The sequence below is a fragment of the Drosophila subobscura genome, chromosome J, assembly GCF_008121235.1.
Source record: "Drosophila subobscura isolate 14011-0131.10 chromosome J, UCBerk_Dsub_1.0, whole genome shotgun sequence".
In the NCBI taxonomy this organism is placed as follows: domain Eukaryota; kingdom Metazoa; phylum Arthropoda; class Insecta; order Diptera; family Drosophilidae; genus Drosophila; species Drosophila subobscura.
This window is the reverse complement of record NC_048532.1, coordinates 18,643,636-18,658,794: the sequence shown is the minus strand read 5'-3', so window position 1 is coordinate 18,658,794 and position 15,159 is coordinate 18,643,636. Positions and strand designations below refer to the sequence as shown.

Below are 15,159 nucleotides of genomic sequence, written 5' to 3'. Positions count from 1 at the left end.
GAGGGTTTCTGGGGTATTAGTATGGTATTTTGTATGATTTTCTATCAGGCGTAAAACAAAAGAAAAATAATTTCTCAAACCAATTTTTCAAGCTCAAATTTTGAGCAACTTTTACAAATTCCAATTCAAATGATAAAAAATTCAATAAAATTCAATAAAACTTCCAATTCAAAGATGAAGATAATGGAAATGTTGTAACTACTGTTGGATTAGTTGAAAGATTGTTAGGGGGAAACTGTAAGGACACTCACCGTATTGGGAGACGCGCGATTCATCGCGAAAAGCCTGCGGCTGATTGCTGCCCTCGCTGGGTGCACGCTTGAAACCCGGTCGCAGCACATGGCCATGGCCATTCCTTTGATGCTGCTGCTGCTGCACATCCCTGCTGATTTCATCGATGAATTGATGGGATTTCTGTAGGAAAGTGGAGCCCAAACGCTTGCCCTGGCCCTCGGCCTGCTGCTGCAGGGTGTTGCTGCTGCTGCTGCTGTATCCACAGCGTGGCAGGGTACCAGCCCTATCTATCTGATCCATGGACTGCTGTTGCTGTTGCTGCTGCTGTTGCTGTTGCTGTTGTCCCCTCATGCTGGTATTTCTGTTCAGCGACTGAGTGCTGTGCTGTGTGGTCACAGTGCTGCCGCCACGCTGCTCCTTCCTCAACGTATTCACATCCACGTAGATTTTGGTGGGCATTTCGGGTCCCCGATCAAACTCCATGGGTGAGAGCACTCGCTCGTAGGCGCGTGGCAGGCTGCAGGAGCGTGCCGAGCCTTGGGGCGGTGCCACACGACGATATCCTCGGGTCATGCCATCGCCGTAGGGTGACCAAAGCGGCTGTATGCGCGAACCAGCCTCCACCTCGCTCTCGTAGTCGCTCTCCCGGAAATCGCCGGGTATGAATTTAGTGGGCGTGGCCGGCGGCGGCAGATGCGATTGCCGCGAAGGCGTACGACTTGGGGCAGGACTATAAGGGAAGGGCTCCAACTGTGGCTGCTGCTGCTGTTGGAGCTGCTGCTGCTGCTGCTGTTGGCTGTCAAAGTGTATGATCCGCTTGGTCTGCTGCATATTGACCACACGCTGAGAGCTCTCCGTGGACTCGTGCATCTGCATTGAGTTTTTGGTCTCTGTGGCAACCTTTGCCAGGTGCATGGGGGCACCAGCAACAGCATTGTAGTACATGGTCGGACGTGTAGGGAAGTGCTGCTGCTGCGGTGGCTGCTGCTGCTGTGTGGCAGCTATAAACTTTGCTGCCACAGGCTTGGGCTTGAACAGGGGCTGCTGCTGCTGCTGCTGCTGCTGTTGGGTAAACTTTGATTGCTTGGAGCTGCTGCTGCTGCTAGTCTCCGTTTTGATCTCATGCCGAATCTCCTTGCCAATGGGCTCGAATTTGGGGCGACTCTCGTGTGGCATGGGTTCGAATTCCATGGGCGAGGGTGTAATCACCACCACTGGCGACTTGTGGCCGTTTGTGGCCACATTTGTGCGCGGTGTGGGTGTGGGCGGAAAGACCACGCGATAACCCTTGATGTCCGCATCCGATTCGTTGGTGCGGGACACCGAACGGAAACGTTCATCCACCTCGCTGCTGTAATCACTGAACTCGGCCGCTGGGGTCTTACGCTGTGCAGGCACGGGACTCGGTTGTGGCAGCAGCACGGGCACGGGCACGGGCACAGGACTGGGCACAGAAGGCAGCGTGGAGCTGTACTTGGTCTCCTGATGGTGCGTGGAGCTGCTGCTGCTGCTTGTCTGTTGCATGTTGTGCGAGTAATTGCTGGTCAGCTGCGAGCTGGCAAAGAAGTCCTAGAGGAATAGATTAGAAGCTCATTAATTTATGTATAATTATGGGTGGAATAAACACACATTAAATGACATTAGAGATCAGGCAAATGAAGAACATGTTTTAGGGATTTTAAAACAACGAAAATGAAGACTTAAAATGAGGGTTAAGTGGAGCGCAGATTCTTTTTTAGTGGCAGCAACAAACAACAAACAACAACAACTAGAACAACACACAGATATAGTGACAGAGACACACACACAAATACAGAGAGAAATTATTTTGTTATCTAAATTGCGAACCTTCGGCTCTTGGTTTGGCTTTTGTTGTGGCAACTGTGGAGCCGCCTTTGGTGTATAATAAATCGTTGCCGGTGGCTCCGGCTGCAGCTGTGGCCCGGCTGCTGACGATGACTTTGTTTCGTAGTAACTGCTCTCGGATTTCCTATAATTCGAGTGCTCTTCGGTGTCCGCCGCATAGCCACTCGACTTGAAGGTCTCCGTGGTGACGGGCTTCTGTGCTCGGGGCTCCGCATCGCTCTCGCTGCCGCTGTACTTGTAGCGATCGCTCTCGTAGTCGCTCTCGTAGACGCCCAAACGTGTGGGCAGCACGGGCGGCGGTGGGCGGTAGGCGCTCGGAGCTTGCGGCGCTGGGCGATAGTCGCTGGGGGCGGGCGGCGTTAGCGTCGGCACCGAATGGGGCAACACCTTGCGCGGTCCCTGCAGCAGATTCTGTTCCAGCTTCTGCTCCATGCTCTCCACCAGCGAACGGCGGCGGCGGCTCAGCTCCTCCGTTTTGGGTGCAAAACAGATCTCGGGCGGTGTGCCCGGCTCCAGATCGACATTGACCAAGTGGGTCACCGGCTGTGGTGGTATGCTCTTGGCTATTTGCTGCACCAGGAAGGGTGCATTCAGCTCATTTGTGGGCGTTGCTGGTGGTGGTGCCGCAACACCCGCTGGTGTCCACAGCTTGGACATGGCCACACCCTCGGCCGAGGGCTTGGGCGAGGGCGAGCGCGGATTCTGTTGTGCGGGCGTGGCCAGAACCGCTGCGGGACGCACAATCGGTTGGCCATACTCCACCTTGACCTCCTTCGTGAGCGTCGTCTCGTGTTGCACGCTCTGCAGGGCGCCCAGTGGTGGCGGGAACACGGGCACACCGCCCTGCGGTGGCGGCTCCATGGGCTGCACCTCCGACAGGATTTTGATCTTCTCATTGATCAGCGGCACCTTGGGCTCCTTGCGCTCGGTCTTGGGCTCGTAGAGGAACTCGGGTGCATCGCCAGGTATCAGATTGAGGCTGCGCAGCTCCTCTGCCAGGCTCTGGGCATGCGGCTGTCGCACCAACGTCTCCAGTGGCTTAAAGGCCAGCGGCTTGGGTCGCTGCGTGATGGTCTCCTCATCGATCTTCTTGAAGTAATCAAAGGACGAGGAGGAGGATTTCGTGGACTTGTGTTCACTCTGCTCGTATCTGGTGTTGGTCTGCGTTTGCATCTGTGGCTGCTGCTGCTGTTGGCCATAAAGCGTTGCCACCACTGGCGTACAGGGTTTGGGCGGCACTGGCGGTGGGGTTTGTGTTATTCCAGTCTTATAGCTGGACGTGTACGGGGTCTGGATCGGTGTCTGTACCTGTGTTGTCGGGGCGGCAGTGTTTGTGGTGGTGTGGCAGGTGGCTGTATCGGTTATATCGGTGGTTATATCGCTGGCTGTTGGTGTCTTGGGGCGCGCCGTCAGCTGTGGCAGTTCCAGATTGAAGGCCGATTTGTGCTCTAGACGCATGGTTGCCTCGGTGGTGCAACGATGCTCAGTGATCACTTTTGATTCGGACAAGCCATGCAAATCATTTGCATGTGTCACATCGCTCTGAGTGCTCTGATATGACTGTGGCTCCGGCTGCGGCTCCGGCTGCGGCTTCGGCTGCGGCTTCGGCTGCTGCTTCAGTCACAGAATGTGTGGCATGATGAGGGGCAAACCCAAATGGTGGATGTGTGTAGGTGTGTGTGTGTGGTATGATCAAAGCGAAGAAACCAAACCGAGCGGAGAGCAAGGACACGCGAGGACACGACGTTGATTGAGAGAGTAGAGAGGAAAAATTCACAAAGAAAAAAGGTTTTTGGTTTATTAAAATCAAATGTTTGAGCAAAATCAAAAACTTTCTTGTAATGTAAACTTAACAGAGTCGAAAGAAGAGTAGAAATAGGTTTTAGAATAGATTTTAGAATAAGTTTTAGAATTAGAATAGTTTTTGGCATCGAAGTGGTTCGAATTTCGCAACAAATTCAAATCGAATCAAAGTAGAAATATGTAGGATAATGCATAGATCGATGATTGATTGGTTGATTGATTGATTGATTTGCTAAATATTGAGCACATGCACACTTACTTCAGTTTTATAATCGCTCAATGCTGCCGTTGTGGGTGTGGTCTCATAGACAATAGTCTTGACCACCTCTTGGAGTCGCTCTGGCGATGGTTCCAGTATGGCACAGTCGGCAATGCTTTTGGCCTCACCACCAGCATTGGTGGCCCTCACCATGTACTTGCCAGAGTCTGAGATTTGTGCTGTCAGCAAGGAAGGGGGAAAATAAAGTAGATCCTTTGAAGATTCTTTCAATATTTATCACCTTTCTCAATAATCAAACGATAGCAGTTGCCCTGTGCAAGCAAACGATGTGGTGACATGCCAGCATCCTGTATGGGCTTATCATCCTTCAGCCAAAGCACCGTGGGATCCGGCAGTCCTGTGACCTCAACTTCCATTATCAATTTTTCACCCTTTTTCGCGACCTGCGCCTGCAAACGTCTGCCAAAGACTGGCGGAAAGATGGTCTCTGAAATGAAGCAAGAAAAGAAGGAAACACATGAGAGATACACAAAGATGGTCGCCAGATGATAGATCTTTAAGTTTGGGATAACCGCAAGGCGAATGGAGAACACTCAATGGAACATAAACATTGGCCTGCTCTTCTTTTTTTGGTGTCATTGCAAAGATCTTAGAGATCTTTGGATGCCGTCCGTATGTTATTTATTTTGTGGTTAAAATTTACTTGAAACAGCCGCTCGTCGCAATCAGCAGCCATAATGAATAATTCGCTTAGACATTGGACATCAGGCAGGCAGTAAAATTATATATATAGATAATCCGTGCAACCCCCACAAGAAAAACCACACAAGACGACAGAAAATCTGCTGAAATCTGCGAGTAAATAAACGATCGCCATTTACATAATAATAATTGCAGACATCAGACAGCAACCCCCACATATCCACAGCCACATCCACATCCTATAGAATACCCCCCAACCACAGGCCAACAGCCAGCCCCAACCCCACACCACACCCACAACGAAGAATATTTATAAATTTTCGTGTAAGAAAATCTTTTTGCATTTGGCCAAGATTTTGCTGCTGCCCGGGGCCCCAAACTATTGAAAAATTTCAACAACAAAAACCACAATCGACCCCACTAAAAACTCATCAATATTCCGCAAGGGAGCTGCTGCCTGGCTGCCTGCGAGGCATTGACGTTTGAAGATCCATACACAATGACACTTTAATGCTCTACGCTGATTGATGTGTGGCACGAACGGACAAGCGGACGGGTAACATATGATTTAGGGTCTAGCTCTGGGCTGAGTAGAACATTTGTATGCTCTACTCTGTACTCTTTGTATACTAGATTTAATGTTTGGAGAGAGTTGTATGCTTTTCGCCAGTTCATTTAGTCTGGGAATTGGTTTTTATATAATATATATTTTTTCTATGGCTTTAAAATGTGTGTAAATTGTGGCAGTAGAGGAAAATATAAGCCGTAAGGAGGTCCTTTAGCCAGGAAATGTTTTATTCTTATTTTAGATACAGGAATCCTTTATTTAGCTGCATTATTTCTAGCTCCTTTCAGTGCGTAAACTTCCCTATAGGACCTGTGAAGCATTAGCTATCCAAATAAAGGATTATCTATTAGAAATGTTAGCAGAAATTGTGATCAAATTGATTTTTTATCTTTATTTTCGATGTGTGAATATTTTCTTCAATTTCAAACTTCTGAGAAGTTGCTAAAAGTTCTAAAATTCTCAGAAAACAGCAAACAAAGAAAATTCCCATACAATTGATGTCCAAAATGATGGATCATTGTGTGGAAAATTTTCATTTATTTCACATGCTTTCCTCTGGGGACAAGCTCGCCCATGAAAATGCCTGAAAATTGATGGCCACATCTAGAGGTAACCTTCAACCCGTAAAATCAAATCAAATATACCCTATAAAATCCCATAAAATATATCCCAAAAAAGCAGCAAAATTCTACTCACTTTTAACCACCAAATCGGCGGTGCTGGTCGACTGCCCCACCGCATTGGAGGCTGTCACTGCATAGCGACCCGCATCGGCCACGCCCACCTGCTTGAGTTCGATGGTGACGCGATTGAATTTATTGGAGATTTTCGTATGGGCATCGTCGAACAGCTGGCCGCCATTCTTCTCCACTTTGATCTCGGGCGAGGGATAGCCATCGTAGATGGCCTCCATGCTGACATCGGCGCCCTGATCCACAATCTTGCCGGTGAGGGGAGTGGTGAAGCGAGGGGCAATCTCCTTGCGCAGGCGAGTGGGGGATTCGGGCATGGTTATGGCAGGAAGTGGAGAAGCAACGCCGCCATTGGATGCGGATTGAACGACAGTGAAGGACTTTTGCTGCAGACTGGGCGTGCTCATCTCCTTGCTCTTGTGCAGCTCCTGGTAGTGATGACTCTCCATGATCTCGGGCCGCTGCTGGCCCAGCTGCTTGAGCGACTGATCAATGTGCGCGGAGGAGTGATGCACCTCTGTCTGGGGCACATTCCCTTCGTAGGAGTTCACCTGCGAGGTGGAGGTGGTGGTGAATGTTTGCTTCTTGATGGTCACGCGCGAGGATTCGGTATTGTGCTCCTGGGTCATGGTCTGCAGATCACTGGACGCGGGCAAGCCACTGCCAATGATGTTCAGAAAAGCCACACAGGTGGCCTTGCCCGCCTCATTCTCGGCCACACAGCTAATCTTGCCGACGGCATCGTGGGTGAGCTTCTGTATGGTCAGAACCTGGCGATCGCCGCTCGTCGAGACGAGGAAATTGTGTCCATGCACGGCCTGATCGTTGAAGAACCAATGGACCTTGGGCGTGGGTCTGCCCTTGACAATGCACTCGAACTTGACGACGTCATCGATGCTGCCCTGTTTGTCGCTGAAGAGCTCCTTGAACTCGGGACAGGCAAGTCGCTCCACAATCTCCACGGAGGATTGACTGCTGCGACGATTCTCCGGCGCATTCACAGACTTGACAATCAAATGGGAGAAGCATTTGGCATCGCCCGCTTGATTGGACACCTTCACCGTGTAGACACCTTTGTCATCGACGCTGGCATTGTTCAGGATCAGCTTGAAGATGCCCGATTCGGCATCGCCGGTGGCCGTGACACGATCGTCCAGCTGCAGCTCCTTGTTGGTCAGATACCACTGAGCGCTCAGCGGCTGATCACCGCTGGCCTGCACCTCCAGCACCACCTGTTCGCCCTCATCCGCCAGCACATCGGACAGCAGACGCTCGAATTTTGGCTGCGCATCCTTCGGCAGGCTCTGCCGCTCCACTTGTGCCCGGGTGGCAGGCTCTGCCTGGTTCAAGGGCGTGACCTTCAGCTCACAACTGCTCGATGTCTCGCCCGCTGAATTGATGGCCACCACTTTGTAGTGTCCGGCGTCCTCCTGGTACACCTCTTGGACGATCAGCGAACAACGATCGCCCTGGAAGAGCAGCTGCACATCGGCAGACTCCTTGACGGGTCGCTCGTTGTGATACCAAATGACCTCTGGCTCCGGCTGACCCACAATCACGCAATCCAAGCGCACAGGTTTGCCCTCGAATATGGAGACATCCTTCAGGGGTAAATGTACCGCCGGCTTGATCGGTTCTATGTCGCTGGCCATCTCGGAATCGGACGTTTCGTTGGGCAGTCGACCCTTGACAATGACGTTGCAGCTAGTGTATGCCTCTCCGGCTAGATTCTTGGCGCTCAGCACGTACGATCCGGCGTCGTTGGGATAAGCTTGGGGGATTATCAGCGTTACGCGGCCGTATTCATACTGAAAGTACAGACCAGAAAATATCAGTGGAAAAATCAACCAAAGGCATGGGGCATTCATTCAGTATTCACTCGTATTCACCACACCCGAATGGATCCCCGAACGGCTCCGATGCGAACCGAGGCTAATGCTTTCGTTTTTGTTCTAGTTTTTGTTTCATTTGTTCTTTTGGATTTGGCTTTTCTTTTATTTTCTTTTTGCCAATTCAAATGTTTCTTTCTTTTTTACACAAATTTTCAATCTTATTTATATGATTTTTGTGTTGCTTTTTGTTGTATTTTTGTGTGTCTGTTTTGTGTGTGCTGCGGATGTGCCACAGCAATTGGAAACTCTGCTGAGCGCATCCGGCGGTGGCCTAAGAACAAGTTCCTTTTGTTTATTTGCTCTCTTTTGTTTTTGGGCACCCAAATTGCAGGAAGCACCTGAGTACAGGTGTTTGGGTGGAACAAAGATCACTTTTCAATTACTAAAATCGGTTTTAATCTAGTGATTGAAAGGCCAAAGTGAGATCATGTTTTGCGGCATGACAAAATGGCAATTAAATGTTTTAGTCCAATGAAATCATTTCGCAATTTTTCATCTTCTTTTTGTTGTTGGCTACTTTTTCGTTGGATTATACGAGTGTGTATCCATATCTTTTTGCATATTTGTATATACAATGTTGGCGCCCACAATAAACAAATTGCCTGACGCGCGGCAGCCCAGGAGCGGGATTGGGGTTCAATTATGGATGAGCTGTGGGGCTGGGGATGTTCGGGTTTTGGGTTGACTGTGACTGCCACACTGTGGTGAATTGAATTCGCCTTGCGCCACGCCACGACACGCTGCACGGCTCGTTGCCACAGCGCTGCACGACAGCAGCAGCAACAGCAAGCAGAGTATGCGACGAGTGTTAGCTGCCAAAAAAAGTTGCAGCTATTAGATATTATATGGCAGCTATACTCGTATATGATCTGCTGTAAATTGCAACGAAAGATAAAGTGCGTTGGCGTATTTTCAGAAATGTTTGCCTTGAATTCTCACATTTGAATGTGCCAGTGGCAGTGCCAGTCGCAGAGGATGTTGTCGATGTGTAGATCATCAATCCAAGGGAGCATCTGATGCGTCTACGCATTCAACCCATCACTGACGTCAGTCAGTTTGTTCCATCTCGATCTGAGAAACTAAAACATGATGATATTTTCTTTTCCAAATTTTGGAAAACGCCCACCAACCCCAGCCACAAAATATAGAATATTACGGGTTGATATTCAGACTGTTCGCTTTTCTTTCCAGCCAAAAGTTTGCTATATTCGCGAATATATGTAGGTGTGTATCTATCTACTATATGCTATCGCACTGTCTATATGGAAATTGCCAATCGCCAGACACATGTTGGACGGAGGGAGGGCGGGCCATGAAGGTGGCATGAAAATTGGGGAATTGTACTTGGTGGGATTTTCTTTTACTCGGAATTTTTGTTTACCCTTTGCGTTGCCTTGCTTGGGGGGTCTTAGAATTTAGTTCGGAAATGGCTGGGGGAAACGGATGGGTAGTGAAAGTTTTTCCAGGGTCAAAAATGGGTCAACATTTGAATAAAATGAAACTGGAAAACTTCTCGAGGCCAGTATTTTTAGGGGAATCTGATCATTTATGTCAGTTTTTTATAAACATTTAAACATACCCAAACGGGTAAAATTATGGTATTTTTCTGGAATTTTCTAAGCAATAAACAGTATCAGTAACAATATACCGTAAAAGTAGACAATCTAGTATTTTTAATTGTATCTTTTAAATGTATTTTATATTTCTTATTTATTTATTTTTTTTGCTTTTTTTGTTCTAGTCCTTTCTGGAAGTTTGGATCGTTTATATAAGGTAAGTCTTTGATTTTTATAATTAATTGTTTTAAATTAATGGTTTTAGTTTGTATATTTATCTGATATTTTTTTGGAATTTTTGGTATTTTTTAAGTACTCATATCTAATTTTTTTGGGTATTTTTCTATAGTTTTTGTGATATTTTAAAAGCTTTTCTCTCAAAATTCTGATAGTCCCATTACCCCCATTGAAAATTTGAAACTATTCTTTAATATTCCCCATCTCTGCCCACTTCAATCGTAATCTTCTCCCTAGAGTATCTCCATCTTCTGCGTGTAAAAAAAAACACTTTCTCCTTTATACACAAATAAATTTGTTGAATTTTGCATGAACAAAAAAAATGGCATTCCACAGAAATTACAAAGAAAAGACAAAGAGAAATTCCCAATAATTTGTATAAAATACGATCTGCAACATTTGAGTATTTTCCAAGAGATTTCGCATATATTTGATGGGACTGTTGCCCCCAAGTGTGGTATAATTGAAAAGAACTCACCTTGGCATCGCGTGGCTGGAACGGTTTGCCATTGTGCACCCAGCAGATGTCCGGCCGGGGTATGCCACTCACGATGGCCTCCAGTTTGATCTTTTGACCCACACGTGCCATGGCATTGGACAGGGGAACCTTGAAGCTGGGCAGTTCTGTGGGTTCCAAAGCTGCAAATTAAGAGAATTATTTATGGATAAATCTGTTGCATTGGGTTTGGTGTAGTCTTTCACTTACGTTCTACAATCAGACTGGCGGAACAGTGCTCGATGCCCGCTGGATTGGAGGCACTGCAGGTGTACACCGCATCATCCTCGAGGAAGACCTCCTCGAAGCGTAGCGTCGCCTCGCCATTGTTGTAGCTGATGACATAGTCCGGCGAGTCGTCGATGCATTTGTCGTTCTTGAACCACTGCACAGTGGGCAGGGGCACACCCGTGACGATGCAACCGAACTGGAAGGAGCTGCCCTCGGTGGCCTTGCCGCTCTCGAGGAAGCGCAGTATGCGCGGCGGCACCAGCTGCACCTCGGCGGCATTCTCACGCACCGCCAGCGTGGCATTGGTGTCGCAGGTGCCCACCAGATTGGCGGCACGGCAGCTGAAGCGTGCCGTGTCGGCGGCAAAGGTCTCCTCAATCACCAGCCGACAGATGCCCTTGTCGAAGCTGGTCTTGTAGTCGGCATGGCTGAGGATGCTGATGCCATCCTTGAACCACTCAACGGTGGGCTCTGGTGTGCCCGTGACCTCGCACTCGAAGACGAAACGATCGCCCTCCCGCGTCACCGCATCCTTGAGGGGACGCACGAACAGCGGCGAGGCATAGCGCAGCTCCGTGAAGATGGAATTCACTTGGATGTCCTTGCGTATGTTCTCGGTGACAATGCGCTGCTGATCCACCTGATCGCGCAGCGTTTGCAGTCGCGTAATCTCCTCGCGCTGAATGCGTGCCTCCTCCTCGCGCTTGGCACGGGACTCGTCCTCGCGCTTGGCTCGCGACTCCTCCTCCCGCTTGATGCGAATCTCCTCCTCGCGTTTGCTATGCAGACGCGCCTCCTCCTCTCGCTTGGCAATCTCCCGCAGTGTTTGTATGCGCTGCTCCTCCTCGCGTGCCGCCTGCTCCCTGGCCAATTGCTCGCGGGCCGCCTGTTCCCTCACAGCCCGCAGGCGCGACTCCTCCTCGCGTACCGCCTGCTCGCGTAGTGCCAGCTCTCGGGCCACCAGCTCTCGCTGGGCCTGCTCGATGGCCGCCTGCTGTCGCTGATTCTCGAGACGGGATTGCTCCTCCCTGGCCAGCCGCTCCCTGGCCTCTGCCTCGCGCATCGCCTTCTCCCGCTCCGCCTGATCGCGCGAGTCACGTTCCCGCTGCTCGCGCTGTCGTTGCTCCTGGTTGAGGCGCTCCTGCACCACGTTGATGTCCATTTTGAGCTTGATAAACGACTGAAAGATGTTCATGACATCGTTGTAGAGCGCTGAGACCTTGCTCATGTCGTGGGCACACTGCGAGGCGCTGTCCAGCTTCGAGCGGAGTCCCGGCTCCCGACTTGTGACGTAGTTTTCGATGTCATTGACGAGATTTGCGGCCTCCACAGAGTCGCGCAGATAGGGAACCTTATTGGAGACGCTGCTATAGAAGTAGCTAATCTCACGATATTCGGCATCGATCTGGGGGGTAAATTTGGTATAAGAATGGGCTTTCAAGGAGAGTTTTGCGTCTTACCTTTTCGACAACCTCAAAGAAATCTGTGGCCTGATTGAGGCTCTTTCGTTTCTGCTTCACTTGATCCTTGAAGCCCTGCCATTTGTCGTTGAGCTTCTGCAGCTCCTCCTTTACGTATTCTACGCTTTCGGGATTTGTGATCAGCAGCTGCTGACTCGTTGACTCGGTGAATTTTTCAATGCGTTTCTCGAGCAACTAAAAGATGGACAAAATATGCTTAAAATTGGGGAATATAGATACGAAAATACAACAGCCAAGCAGCGAATTTTCTGCGTCTCTCCATCTAAAAGTATCTTTACCAAGAAAGCAGCCAAAAAGAAAATATCTACATGAAGAAAGTGCAATAAACAGAGTGTGGCAGCCAGCAAAACTGAATCTGAATCTGAATGTTGTCCGTGTGTATCTGTAGCTGTGTAGCTGTGTATCTTTAGCTGTATCTCTCGTTATGCAAAGATGTGTTTCAAAAGTTTTTAATTACAAACTAACGACAGCTGCTGCTGTCTCTCAGGCACAAGTGTGCCCACCGCTGACAGCTACAACATTTTCAAAGTTGAGAGGGAAAATGCTGTACGAAAAAAATGTCATCCATGGCGCACGCAGTATTTGGAAATTTGATGAATGTTCGGGTCTTGGGTGTATTGCTCATGCAGCGGCGGCTTTGGGTGGGGAGTATTTCTAGCTAGATAAATGCCAAAAGTATCTGTGATACCTCGAGTGTGTGGGCTGTTTGGCCCCAACGTTGCTGATGGCGCGTCGATTTCAATTGCTTGGGCATTGAACACTATAGATAAATGGGGAACATTAAATTATGCACACCAGAACTGCACTCTGCTCTGTTTGTGTTTGTTTCTTTTCACGCTAAATCTATAAACATAACCCACCTCAACAGCGGACAGACACACAACACACCTCTAGCGGGGCTGGGGAAAGTTCACTCACCTCAATGGTACGTTCAAAATACTCAAATGCCAGCGATGTGGTCTTTGCCGCCGCCAAACTATCGACACTCTGGCCATTGATGTCGTGCAGCTGCTTGCTAACGCTGTCCAAACTGCGATCAATATCCTCCAGATCGTTGCGAAACTGTTCAATCTTCTCGAGGCGCTCGAGCGACGACATTCTCGCACTGCACTGCGTCTCGAAGTGAATGCGTAGATTCTCCAACAACTTCAAAATGCGATCGGTGTCGATTTCGCGTGCACCCGGCGGCTCCAGTACGCGCACACGATCGATCAGCAGTTCGGATTGTGTGATTAACGATCTAAATTTATCCATGCAATGATCGCGGAATTTCTCATGCTCCGCAATGCTCCGCTCCACAGCAATGCCACCCGAAGATGTGGCTGGGTGTTGCTGCTGCGGCTGCTGCTGCTGCTGCCTCGCAAAGTACTCATCGATCTCCCGCCGCAGCTGCGCAATGTTCTCCAGGAAGAGCAGCACGCTCTCGATGAGCGTACGATAGTCGTACTTGATGCCATCCAAACGTGCCTTCAGCATGCGCAAATTATTAATCACCTGCTCGATCTTGGCCAGCGACTGCTGATCCTTGGTCTGGATGCTCAGTGTCGTTTGTATGCGATGCTGGATCTCCTCCTGTGCCCGCTCAATGTCCTGCGTGACAAAATTGAGCTTCTCGCGTATGCCCGCGAGCAGTTGCTTGGTGTCCAGCGAGGGGGTGCCAAAAACTGGATACAACTGGGTGTCCACTTGGGTGCTCTTGGCAACCGTCTGGAAAGAGATATTTTATTTACAGTTATTTTGTGGCTTTTTTAATGTCTCGTACTGTACCTCCTCATTATCACTCATGACTTTCTCTAGCAGATATTCAACTTCGCGCTTCTCTTGTATGTTCGTTGTCCAATTCTCCAAACTGCTCGTCACGTCGCACTGCCGCTTACTGAAACCGTTCAGCGTCTCTTCCACTGCCTTTGATGAGGATTTTGCCTCAAGATATGGATCCACAATCTGTATATGTGTGCGTTGAGTGTGTGTGTGTGTGTGTGCAGCACCAAAAATAGACACAAAATAAATTGAGAATTAGTTTTTCCTTATTTTATTTTGGTTCTTTAGTTTCTGCTTCTACGTCAAGTGTCGCAAAGTTGTTCTGTTTTTCTAAGAAAAATTACAACGACGCGTGGCACAACGCATCTGCCTTTGGCCAGGGTCTGGTGCGTTCTGGCCACAACATCACCCAGCAACCAGCAGCCAATCCAAATCCGAGTCGAGGAGTGCCAAGACGTGGCGAGAGTCCAGGCCATGCCAGAAGACCAGAGACGACACCAAAGACCTATCTATAGCCCTGGCAGCGCGCAAATTGCTTTGCTTTTATTTATGGACTCAACTCGAGGAGGGAAAACTCGAACCAGAAACAGAGAAACAGAGGGAAAACTCGAAATACAGCCGAAAGCAGCAGCAGCAGCAGCAAAATTTTCTAATTTCAAAATTTTTCTTTTGCGGCTGTTTGGGTTCTTCTCTTTTTCGTTTTCTTCCCTGTTTTATGTACTGATCGCACATATGTATGTACGAGTGTGTATGGAGTGCTGCTGGCTGATGTTGTGGCAAAATGACGACGTTGTCGTTTCGAATAGATGTTTATGGCCAACCAAATCATATTGTTGATAATTTATGGGCTCACGAGAAGCCAAAGGATGCATGGAAATTGAAATCGGAATACTCTTTCGGAGTTCTAAGACTATTTTGGAGAAGAAAACTCTCTGGAGTGCAGATTACTTGGGTCTTTTCAATAGAAATGCTTGAGGGGTAAACTCTATGGCGGGACATTGTGCTGTTCTGCAATTTATTTGCTGCTTATATTCTGGAGCATCTCTGTAGATCTACGTTGATAGTTTGAATGCTCTTTCATAGTTTCATGACAACTGCAGTTTATCTACAGCTATTTAACATGGAAATCGATGTAGCAATACGCTGAGAACTCTATCTGCAGGTTCCTGCACTGAATTTGTAGGTTTTTCCTTTGGAGGAAGTGAAATTTGAGCACTTATTCGATGATACAATGCAACTTTGAAGTCTGGAAGTTTTCTTTAATTTAAATACTCAATACAAATACACCATAGAAGATTTTGTTGCCTCTTATGCAGTCGAACTTTAGCCACTTCGCAAGTAAATTGATTGAAAAGTCCTTGTTTAGTTCATAGAGAAATTATTAGACTTTTTTTTGAGAAGCGTTGATCTTTAGAGATGA

At 48.5% G+C, this 15,159-nt stretch overlaps 1 protein-coding gene across 6 annotated transcripts in view; it reads right to left on the bottom strand.

Annotated features, from left to right (window-relative positions):
* Nucleotides 1-15,159, bottom strand: part of LOC117893117 (titin-like) — a 133,749-nt gene that overhangs the window by 91,721 nt on the left and 26,869 nt on the right. For 2 of the 6 annotated variants that reach the window (XM_034799563.1, XM_034799561.1), the window contains exons 5-15: nt 13,746-13,922; nt 12,897-13,685; nt 12,667-12,738; nt 11,958-12,152; nt 10,477-11,902; nt 10,249-10,409; nt 6,090-7,893; nt 4,404-4,610; nt 4,163-4,341; nt 2,083-3,711; nt 252-1,803 (exon numbers count right to left, since the gene is read on the bottom strand). In XM_034799563.1, coding sequence (XP_034655454.1) covers nt 252-1,803; nt 2,083-3,711; nt 4,163-4,341; nt 4,404-4,610; nt 6,090-7,893; nt 10,249-10,409; nt 10,477-11,902; nt 11,958-12,152; nt 12,667-12,738; nt 12,897-13,685; nt 13,746-13,922 — 8,191 coding nt within the window. The remainder of the gene's footprint in view (nt 1-251; nt 1,804-2,082; nt 3,712-4,162; nt 4,342-4,403; nt 4,611-6,089; nt 7,894-10,248; nt 10,410-10,476; nt 11,903-11,957; nt 12,153-12,666; nt 12,739-12,896; nt 13,686-13,745; nt 13,923-15,159) is intronic. The other 4 variants (XM_034799558.1, XM_034799556.1, XM_034799557.1 and 1 more) reach the window with 3 other exon arrangements.